The sequence below is a fragment of the Scylla paramamosain genome, unplaced genomic scaffold (assembly GCF_035594125.1).
Source record: "Scylla paramamosain isolate STU-SP2022 unplaced genomic scaffold, ASM3559412v1 Contig1, whole genome shotgun sequence".
Lineage (NCBI taxonomy): Eukaryota > Metazoa > Arthropoda > Malacostraca > Decapoda > Portunidae > Scylla > Scylla paramamosain.
Genome location: NW_026973666.1, coordinates 2060001 through 2071350, shown reverse-complemented (window position 1 = coordinate 2071350; position 11350 = coordinate 2060001). Strand labels below are relative to the sequence as shown.

Genomic DNA, 11350 nt, shown 5'->3' with positions numbered 1-11350 from the left:
ACTTCAGAATCGCAACACACTTTGGAACGTGTGTCTCTGTTCTGTTGTTGTTGTTGTTGTTGTTGTTATTATTATTATTATTATTATTATTATTATTATTATTATTATTATTATTATTATACTTGATTTGTCTTTGGTCCGTCTGTCTGTTTGTCTTGTCTCATTCGAATTCGAAGAAAATAAGAAGGGAATTATAATGAAAATATCTTAAAAGAACATTTAAAGTGCTTTTTATTATTATTACTATTATTATTATTATTATTATTATTATTATTATTATTATTATTATTATTATTAGTATGATTACGATGTTGATCATGAACCATCACTACTACCTACATAATTATTTTCGGAAGGCACGGATCTGGCTGCCTTACAGTACTAAAAATAAACAAATAAACAGACAATCAATAATAAAGTCAGAAAGATAAACAAATGAGCAGCAAAACCAACAAAAACAATGATAATAACACCAGCATTTCCAGTCTTCGTACACTACCGAACCAAAAACACTTCTATTTGTTCGGGCATTTACCAACAAGGGGAGCGAGTGTTTTGGTTGGACAGCTTACGAAAACACAAATTGGCGCCACACTTCCCCAAAGCTACCTTACCAATGCAAACGTGATTTTTTAACCTGATTACAGCTGACGTGGGTTTGTTGGTAAGCTAGGGAATGAAAGAGTGGCTGGAACTTGCCCAATAAATACAGACAGCGGTGTTTTGTGAAGTGCTGGTGCCTTTGCTCACCTAACAATATAAAGAGGTGTAAGATTCAGTAAGGTGGCAGTACTACATTGTTTAACTTGTATTTATCTATCTAATTATCTATTCTATTCAGTTTTTTTTACTTGTTTATATATGTATTTAATTTTCATTTGTTTATTTATTTATCTATTCTACTTTTCCTTTTTATTTATTTATTTTTTTGTACGTGTTTCAGTTTGCTTACATGTATTGCTTTATTTTCATTTATTTAATCCTCTATCTACTGGTATTCTGTTTCTGTGGTGCTGAGTCTGTGGTGCTGAGTGTTTGGTGCTGAGTCCGGTGCTGAGTGTTTGGTGCTGAGTCTGTGGTGCTGAGTCCGGTGCTGAGTGTTTGGTGCTGAGTGTTTGGTGGTGAGTGTTTGGTTTGTGTTTCTATTGATACATACATATTGCTTCATTTCATTTATCTACTTCACTGTTTTCTACTCAACTGTGTTTCTTAATTGCTTCTACTTGTTCACCTACAATGTTTTTCCTTGGCTTTCTTCTACTGACTATTTCTTTTTTTCTCGACCCAGAACACTTACATTACACTTATAACATGTGAACGATAAATATGACACTTAAATGATTCACTGTAACACTTACATTACACTTATAACATTTGAACGGTAATTATGACACTTAAATGATTCACTATAACACTTAGATTACACTTATAACACTTAGATTACACCTTTGTCACTTAAGTTACTCTTGAAACTAAGATTACACTTAAGACATTTAAAACACTTAGATTACACTTATAACATTTGAATTGTACTTGTAACACTAAAATTACACATTTATATAACACTTACGACACTTGGATTACACTTAAAACACTTAAATTACTTACTACAACATTCATATTACACTTACAACACTTATTTTGCACTTACAACACTTAATCTACACTTACAACATTTAAACTACACTTATAACACTTGATCACAGTTACTTTGCACTTACAACACTTAATTACTTGCTACAACATTCAAACAACACTTATAATTCATCGTTTAACTACAACACACAAATACACTTACAACATTTCATCTACACTTCCGCTACACTTAAATCCACACTTAAACACTTCCTTTGCACTTCTTCTACCTATGCAACACTTAGATCACATTTACTTAACACTTACAACACTCTTCTTCACCCTTAAACACTTAAATTACACTTATTTCTCTACTATAAACCTTACTTTACGCATAGGTCACACTTATAACACACTAATTATACAACATTCATTACATCTCCTTCAAGATCACCCTTAAAAAGTCACCCTCAGTTATATCACCCTTAAAATTCACCCTAATATTATCACCCTTAAACATGTCACCTTAAGAGGTCACCCTAAACAAAATAGCCTTAAGAAAATCATTTAAGCAACTTCCTTTGAAACATCACCCTTGGAAACGTCACCCTAAAAAGTTACCCTTCTCACCCTTATTTCACCCTGTCGCCCTTCACCCTTGTCTTACTCTTAGTCAACGTTCCTTCATTATTCTCTCACCCTTAGTCACCCTTCGTTTACCTGATATTACCCTTAGTCACCCTTCTCACCCTAAGTCACCATTCACCCTTGTCTTACCCTTAGTCACCCTTCTCTCACCCCTGTCACCTTTAGTCACCCTTCTTTCACCCAAGATTACTTTTCTCTCACCCTAAGTTAAGCTCATTACTATTAGTCACCCTCAGTTACCCTTTCCTCACCCTTAGTCACCCTTACCATCCATCCCTGGCCCTTAGGAGTCACCCTGAGAATCACCCTTCAGTCACCTTTCTCATCCTTCTTCACTCTTAGTCACCCTTTCCTCACACTTTTCATCCTTCTCATCCTTGCGTCACCCTTCCCGCCCTTCCGTCACTCCTCACCCTATCCCTGCCGCTTGAGTTGTGTTTCCAGGTCCAGCATCACCCTGCACACTGTTTCCTCCTGCCAGGGTAGGCCTATCACCTGCACGCCTATTGGCAGGCCCTCTGCTCCCAGCGTGGCCTAGGGGAGGGCAGGGATTAGTAATAGGAACAGGAGAAGGAGAATAGTAGTAGTAGTAGTAGTAGTAGTAGGAGAAGGAGGAAGAGGGATAATAGAAATAGTAGTAGTAGTAGTAGTAGTAGTAGTAGTAGGAGGAGGAGGAGGAGGAGTACTGTAATATTATCAGTATTAGCACAAGAAACACTAGAGAGTCACGGCCACGCTCACGCCACGCCACGCCGCGGCACGCCACGCACCTCCTTGACGTTCCTGAGGGCGGCGTGGTGGGCGGGGTAGTCTGCCAGCTTCTCCTGGTCGTCCTGGGTCTCGTGCGTCACCGGCACCACGCCAACCGGGAAGTTCACCAGGCTGTACACGCCCGTGGTGGCCTGCGTCCCTGTGTGAGGGCGTGGCGCGTCAGTGTGTGTGTGTGTGTGTGTGTGTGTGTGTTAGGCAGGGCGTCAGTGTGGGTGTACTTACCTGCCAGGCGCGGGGCGTGAGTGAGGGGCGGGGCGGGCATTGGGAAGGCGGGACACACAAGGGCGTCCAGGCCCGCCGCGCGCCACGCTGCAGCCACTTCTGCCACCAGGCGGCGCCGCTCCTCCAGCACCGCCCACAGGCCCCGCGAGGAGGCGGCCCGGCCTGATGGAGACAGGCGTCATTGTGCTGCAACACTATGCTGCTGTACTGCTGCACTGCTACACTGCCGTGCCGCGAGGGCGTCCCGGCACCACCACACCCACGCCCACTCACCCGTCATGGCGTGGGCGGCCATGGGCGCCCTGTCCTGCAACAGCAGCCTGAGCAGGGCGCGCAGGGGACGCGGCAGGGCCAGCAGCTCCGGGGCGCGGCCGATGAGCGCGTCCCGCTCCTCACCGCGCAGGTTGGCGCGCAGAGCCACGCCCTGGTCCGCCGCAAGGCAGGCCAGCACCAGGCCCCACGCCCGCCGCGACCCCGGGGGCGTGAAGGCCACCAGCGTGTGCCCCGCCGCCCCCAGCGCCTCGCGCGCCACGGCCACGGCGCGCCTGCAGCCTGGCGTGGGCGGGAACGCCTCGTCGTCCTCACACCAGCCCACCCGCAGCGGCCTCCCGCCCTCCACCAGGTACGGGCGCCACGGCACGGGCGGCGGCAGCGGGTCGTCGCCCGCCTCGGCCTCCAGCACGGCGCGCACCGCGGCCACCACCACGCTCACGTCGCGCCCCAGCACGCCCACGCTGGGGTGCACTGCGGGCAGGGGAGGCATGAGGGGGGGAAGAACATGAGGAGGGAGAGAGAAAGAAAGAAGAATGAGGGTGTGCACTCACCTCCCGCCTGGGGGGCGCCGCGCCCCGTCACGCCGCACAGGCTGAGACGCCCTGCCGTGGGCCGCAGCGCCACCACGCCGCAGAAGTGTGCCGGCACGCGCACGCCGCCCACCACATCCACGCCCACGCCCACCAGGGAGCCGCCCGCGCCCACCAGGGCACCCTCACCCCCTGGGGAGGCCAGGCGTGTCAGACAGGCACAAATACAGGCACAAATACAGGCACAAACACACACACACACACACACACACACACACACACACACACACACACACACACACCTGAGGAGCCCCCGGGGCCGCGCTGCGTGTCCACGGGGTTGAGCGTGGCGCCCCACACAGGGTTGCTGCAGCCGATGCTGGTCACAGCCTGGGGCACGTTGGTCTTGCAGAAGGGCACGGCGCCTTGGGCCTTGAGGGCGTGGATGATGGCGGCGTGCGTGCGGGCGGGCGCGTTCAGATTCTTGGCGAGGCCCAACGTGGAGTCCAGCCCCTCCACGTCCACCGTGTCCTTCACGCTCACAGGCAGCCCGTACAGCGGCAGCCCGCGCCCCTCCGCACCGCGCCCCTCCAACTCCGTGGCCCACGCCTGATGGGGGCACGAGGTGAGGCCAGGGGTGGGCAGGTGTGGTGTGAGGAGGCTCCAGGCAGGTGTGGCAATGTGGTAGTAGTAGTAATAGTAGTAGCAGTAGTAGTAGTAGTAGTAGTAGTAATAGCAGTAGTAGCAGAAGTAGTAGTAGTAGTAGTAGTAGTAGTAGTAGTAGTAGTAGTAGTAGTGGCAGTAGTAGTAGTACTAGGAGTAGTAGTAGTAGTAGTAGTAGTAGTAGTAGTAGTAGAAGTAGTGGTAGTAGTAGTAGTAGTAGTAGTAGCGGATAAATCGTAGTCAGGCTGTTAGTGCCGAGTCAATAGGGAGCTTTGTGAGATTAGACAAGTGTATGCATGGGATACATTATGCAACACACACACACACACACACACACACACACACACACACACACACACACACACACACTTACCTCAGCCTGTGGAATGAACTCAGTGATGCAGTTCACTCTGTAGGTCACCACAATGGCCTGCAGGAGAGTGAAAAACAGTGAAAACATAGAAAACGGAAATCATAGTGGAAAAAAAACAGTGAAAACAAAAAAACGGAAATCATAGTGGAAAAAAAACTGAAAACATAGAAAACGGAAATCATAGTGAAAAAGTAAAGAAAAAAAACAGAAAACATAGAAAACGGAAATCATAGTGAAAAAAACAGTGAAAACATAGAAAACGGAAATAATAATGGAAAAAAACGTAAAAAAAACGAAAAAAAACAGTGAATAATAAAGAAAAGACAGAAATATAGTGAAAAATAAAACATTAAAAGTAAAAAAAAACGTGAAAAAACAGAAAACGTTGAAAACTTTAAAAAAAAATAAAATAAACACAAGTGATTAACATTGAAAACAGTGAAGAAAACCGAAAAGAAACTGTGAAAAATACAGAAAACATCAAAAAACAGTGAAAGCAATGAAAAAAAACGAAAACCAGCGAAAAACAACAACAAAAAACAAAAAAACAAAAAAACGAACAAAAACATTAACAAAAGATACACACACACACACACACACCCTACCTCCCTCCCTACCTTCCTATCCCACCCCTCCCTCCTAAACACCCTAAACACACTCACCTTAGCTTGATACGCCCTGAGGACCTGTGTGGGTGCCAGCTGTCCCTCCCTCAGGCACTGCAGAAGGGCGGAAGGAGACAGGGACAAGATATACAGCCTCTCTTCTGTTAATAGCTCTCCTCCTTCACTCAGCCTGCCCTCCAGTCTGTCTAGCGCTGACCGGACTGAAGCCTGGCGTGTCTCTGCCGCTGCTGCCAATCTACGGCGCTGTGAGGGTCAGGGAGAGAGAGAGAGGGAATTAGACAGAGAAAGAGAGAGGCTTGTATTCTGAAACTCTGTCCTCCCACTACGACTGTTTTCCAAGGCCACAAAGACGACCAGCCGGGTTCTCAAAGGTGTTTCTCCTGTTAGTAATGTGGGAATGTTGTTAATCTGTCACTAGAACCGGAAAAATATCCATAAAAATGCTTTGGTCTCTCTCCACGTCTGTTTTCCAAGGCCACAGAGATGACTAGCAGGGTTCTCAAGGGTGTTTCTCCTGTTAGTAATGAAGAAATGTTGCTATTCTGTCACTGAAACTGTAAAAACACCCTTAAAAAACTGTTTCTTATTGTTTGTCCCGTTAATAATGTAGAAATGTTGTTAATCTATCACTAGAAACGTAAAAACACCCTTAAAAACCCGTGTCATTTCAACTAGAGCCTTTGGAAAATAGTGGAGATGCGGTGCAGATTATTATTATTATTATTATTATTATTATTATTATTATTTATTTATTCAATTTATTCAATATTCTATACATACCTGTTTCCTCCAACACTTCATGATGTAGTAATAGTAGTAGTAGTAGTAGTAGTAGTAGTAGTAGTAGTAGTAGTAGTAGTAGAATTAACTTTTTCGCATCACAGGATCTGGTGATAGTAGTAGTAGTAGTAGTAGTAGTAGTAGCAGTAATACGTAGAAGAAGTAGTAGTAGTAGCAGTAGCAGTACGTTGTGTGTGTGTGTGTGTGTGTGTGTGTGTACTTAAGATTATGGTGTGTACTTCTAATACTCCCCAGAACACACACACACACACACACACACACACACACACACACACACACACACACACATACACATACATCGTTACCTGTTGGCTCTCTCACTACACACGCACGCCTACACACATACACACATACACAAGATGTTGCCATGACAACCAATACATAATACAGCATCCATCCATTTTCTTCGATACTAATACCATTGAAGAAAGCGTAGAATGTTTGGTACAACTAATTAATTTTTGTTTTCTTTATTCAGTTACTGTTATCGATGTTATTTGAGGCAATATTAAGTCGTTTTATTAATTATAGCTTAATTTTAGTCAAGAATTCATATTGAAAATTTAATAATAATGCATTAAATCAATGAAAAATGTAGAAAAAAGATGAACACGAAAGACCCAAAACCAGAATTGCCAGCCTAACGCGTCATTCTTTTTTATTATTATTATTATTTATTCTAAGACGATTTAATGATCCGTACGATGACATGAAGCCTAACATCATAATTGCTTCTGGAAACTAACATTATTACAGGAATAGAAACTGAGAGAGAGAGAGAGAGAGAGAGAGAGAGAGAGAGAGAGAGAGAGAGAGAGAGAGAGAGAGAGAGAGAGAGAGAGAGAGTCTACTACCTTTCACAAAACTAGAGTGATAACGTTTACCTTACACATATTAAATTCAACGTCTAATTTATCCTGAATATTTGTGAGTACTTACTAATGACACATCCCTTTTTTTTTTATTAATTGTTTTTTTGTTATTGTCACGGTCATGTTGGCAGCCCCGGTAATCAGCTGTTGGCCGACCAGCTCTTGTAACAGCGGGGCGAGCCGGAGTGATAAACTGGCGAAACGAAGAGAACAGCACATTATATTTTAGGTAAGAGGATAAAAAGGAAGGGAAAATAAAAAGGGAAGCAGAAGAGAACAGCAAGGGAGTGGGAGGAAAGACGTGAGGGAGTTTAAAAGGCAACATTCCTAAACAATTTAATTAAGCCGGTGTGAGAATAACCATACTGAGGAAAGGGAGAGAACAGGACATAGATTTCAAGTCAAGAGAGAAACAGGGGAGGGAAAATAGAGAGGAAAGCGAAGAGAAGAGCAAGAGAGGTGGGAGAGAATGTTTGTAAGGCAGCTTCAAACTCAACTTGTCTTAAAGTAAATAAATTAAGGAGACGAAGATAATTATAAGAGAAAAGAAAGGCAAAGAGGAGGGACATGTGAGGGAGTGGTACATTTGAAAGGCAGCCCACGCACCTCAACTCAACCTGTCTCAATTTAAATTAAGGTAACGGACACAACACCCGCATCAATTTTGGGTAATAAGAGAAAAGAAGAAGAAAGAGAAGGGGCACGTGAGGGAGAGCTATACGAAACGCAACACTCCCAAACTTAATTCAACTCAGTCTTGTCTCCCGTTTGGCACTCGTGAAGAAGTGGGGTCCCGGGCTGGCTAGGCTCGAGGGCTGTCAGTACGAGTTGCCAGTTATGTGTTTCTGTTGCAGTGTTACCAAGTTGGGCGAGGGAATAAGTAAATAGATAACAAAGTGTGTGTTTATCTGCTAACATCTCTTCACCTTCCAAAGATTCAGAGCATGGCGCGGAAGGCAGCTGTGGCGTGCGGGGCGGTGACCAAGCACAGCCTGGTGATGCGCGGCTGGCCCACGGAGGTGCTGTGTGTGGGCCAGGGGCTGCAGGAGGCTCCCCAACACCTGGTGCTCTTCATTCCAGGTGTGTGTGTGTGTGTGTGTGTGTGTGTTAGGTGATGATATGAGATTTGTTACTGTGTGTACGTCTGTCATACATCAGTATTCTCAGTCGTTCATCACTTTCTCTGGCAAACTCGTGAACTCCCTGCCTGCTTCTGTACTTCCTCCTTCCTGTGACTTGAACTCTTTCAGGAGGGAGGCTTCAACATATTTATCCTCCAAATTTAAATAACCCTTATGACCTTTAAATGGGGACTGGCGCCTCAGTAGACCTTTTTTTTTCCGAGAGAGAGAGAGAGAGAGAGAGAGAGAGAGAGAGAGAGAGAGAGAGAGAGAGAGAGACTAATCCACACTAACCTAGAACCCACCTTTCCCTCCGTCAGGTAACCCCGGAGTAGCGTCTTACTACAGGCGAACCATGGAACACCTGTACAATTTGCTGGGCGGCAGTCACTCGGTGTGGACTGTGTCTCACGCCGCCCACTGCGTCAACCTGCCCTCCCTCTGGCCAGGTGAGAGAGAGAGAGAGAGAGAGAGAGAGAGAGAGAGAGAGAGAGAGAGAGAGAGAGAGAATTTTCCTTTTTGTTTGTTTTTCCTTAATGATTTTGTTCTTCTCTGTCTAGGTGTGTGTGTGTGTGTGTCCCTTTTCTGTTTTATTATTTTCATTTTTTTTTCATTCCTCTTCATTCTGGTCAGTTTTGTATGAGAGAGAGAGAGAGAGAGAGAGAGAGAGAGAGAGAGAGAGAGAGAGAGAATTTGCAACATCTTTCCCTTTCCCATTTTCTGTTATGTCCTTCCACCCCCTCCCTCTCTCCACCCATCACCACCCCTACCTTAACACCCTCTCTGAACAGGCTACCAGCACGTGTACAGCCTGGAGGACCAAATACAACACAAGATTACATTTCTGGAGACTCACATACCCGCTGGCACCAAGCTAACACTCGTGGGTCACTCTATCGGATGCAAAATTATATTACGCCTCCTCGAGCACTTTGAAAACCACCCTAGTTTATCGATATCTGAAAGCTACTTACTGTTTCCAACTATTGAGCGTATGAGAGACAGTCCTAATGGGGTTAAAATGTGGCCTGTTTTGAATTATCTTCGTTGGTTTGTGGTTATGTTGACTTGTATCGTTTATATCTTGCCGGGAAAGGTTGTAGATACATTATTAAGACTATACTTCGGGAGTTCAGCGTATGAGTGCTGTATAGATGCCACGAAGGAGCTGCTGAATGCCCGGGTGGTGCAGAACATGCTGTGGATGGCGAAGGATGAACTAGACAAGGTGGTGGATCTAGATGTGGATGTGGTGAGGAGGTACAGAGATAAGCTGGTGTTGTATTATGGAGCGAGCGATGCGTGGTGCCCGGTGCAGTACTGGGAGGGGGTCAGGGAGCGGGTGCCGGAGGTGGAGGCTGTGCTGTGTGAGGACGGGACGCAGCATGCATTTGTGCTGCGCCACGCTGAGCCCGTTGCGGAGAAACTTGCGCACTGGATGGGATCTTGAGTGTGGTGCTGATTATAAATTTGATTTCCAGTAGATCTTAGGTTTTGCGTGAGTGTGTGAGATGTGAATGTTGAGGTTTGTGAGAGGTGGATACAAAACTGCCCTACGAAATTAAATGTAAGTTTGGGAGTGTTTACAAGCCTCGTTCCTAAGATTATTGAAGTTTTACGTGTGTGTGTGCGTGTGTGTGAGGATGGAACACAGCACATTTTGTTTTGCCCACAGGATGAAAATCTTTATCTCATGTGTGACATTGTATACCTCATCTTAGAGATCTTAAATTCCCTCCCCTGCCAGCTGGTCACTGTAAATGGGCCTTTTCCGTCTGTGTATGGAGTATGCTTCACATGTATGCGGGGGAGGGGCTGCACTCATACCACTGCCAGACACGGTGGAATCAATTAGCATTATTTCGTCTTATCAACAACCCCTCCTCTCTCTCTCTCTCTCTCTCTCTGTTTATAAGCCACATTCCAACATTTCAAGATTTTCCGTGTCTTGGTTTCCGCTATGAGGTTACGGGTGAGTGAAGGTCAGGGCGAGGTGGGACATGATGTAAATATTGTGGTTAGGAAAGGTGTGTTGTTTGTATCGTCTCTAGTGTTTGGTAACAATATATATGATGTCTGCTGTGGGTGTTTTTCATTTCATCAACCTTCCTTGTAGTAGTGGTAGTTGATGTCATTGTTCCTGTTGTTGTAGAAATAGGTACAGTACTTGCATTACTATCATTCTTAGCAGTAGTAGATAGCGGAAACAAAAGTAGATAGCAAACAAAATATCGGCAAGACAAGCATGTATAGATATTAAAGCAAATAAATAGATAAAATAAAAATAAAAGCAATACCTCATTTTACATCTCACACTCCATCTGCCTTTACTCCCTTTAATTTCCCATCACCTCTTCTGTCAAAAAAGAAATTAACAAAACAAGAAAATAATTTACTTAAAAAAGCATATATGTCTCACTGTGCACCTCAAACCTCATCTACTTTTACTTTAATTATTTTTTCATCATCTATTCTGTCAAAAAAAAGTAAAGAAATAAAGCTTATAACAAAAATAGAATAGTCACCAATTTTAGTCCTTAACTTCAGACGGTCCCTTCAGTGATCCAAGATGGCGGTCTGGAGGTGGGCTGCGTCTCTACGTGCTGGTAAAGTATTCTCTTATATCTCTATTTAAACTTATTAGAGGGATTATAATATTGTGAATAAAAGTGAGAGTGATTAATCTTTCAATACGCATCATTTGTTTGGTATCAAGTAGCGTATTTTGTTTGTTTTACTGAATATCTGAAAAGTAGGTTATGAAACGAAATATTATTTTTATTTATTCTTCTGTTATTTATTATTACTTGTGGTAATTGACACGTGGCAGACTAGCAGGGTGACCGGGTGAGGGAGCTGCGATATATATGTAATT

General features: G+C 44.4%; 3 protein-coding genes across 3 annotated transcripts in view; 2 read left to right on the top strand and 1 right to left on the bottom strand.

Annotated features, from left to right (window-relative positions):
- Positions 1 to 214: 214 nt before the first annotated feature.
- On the bottom strand, positions 215 to 6574 carry LOC135095748 (fatty-acid amide hydrolase 1-like). Its single transcript, XM_063996828.1, has 9 exons — positions 6462 to 6574; positions 5718 to 5924; positions 5056 to 5112; positions 4322 to 4628; positions 4041 to 4211; positions 3490 to 3960; positions 3217 to 3378; positions 2994 to 3133; positions 215 to 2757 (listed from the first exon to the last, which is right to left on the bottom strand). Exons 1-9 carry the CDS (start codon positions 6480 to 6482, stop codon positions 2638 to 2640), a joined length of 1656 nt encoding a protein of 551 aa, XP_063852898.1. The 5' UTR covers positions 6483 to 6574; the 3' UTR covers positions 215 to 2637.
- An 889-nt stretch (positions 6575 to 7463) lies between these two features.
- Positions 7464 to 10557, top strand: LOC135095846 (lipid droplet-associated hydrolase-like). The gene is made up of 4 exons (XM_063996982.1): positions 7464 to 7583; positions 8290 to 8434; positions 8796 to 8924; positions 9267 to 10557. Exons 2-4 carry the CDS (start codon positions 8299 to 8301, stop codon positions 9923 to 9925), a joined length of 924 nt encoding a protein of 307 aa, XP_063853052.1. The 5' UTR covers positions 7464 to 7583; positions 8290 to 8298; the 3' UTR covers positions 9926 to 10557.
- A 441-nt stretch (positions 10558 to 10998) lies between these two features.
- LOC135095843 (electron transfer flavoprotein-ubiquinone oxidoreductase, mitochondrial-like) overlaps positions 10999 to 11350 on the top strand; it is an 11385-nt gene continuing 11033 nt past the window's right edge. The window contains exon 1 of the mRNA XM_063996978.1: positions 10999 to 11081. Within this exon, the coding sequence (XP_063853048.1) occupies positions 11045 to 11081 (37 nt within the window). The 5' untranslated portion in view covers positions 10999 to 11044. The remainder of the gene's footprint in view (positions 11082 to 11350) is intronic.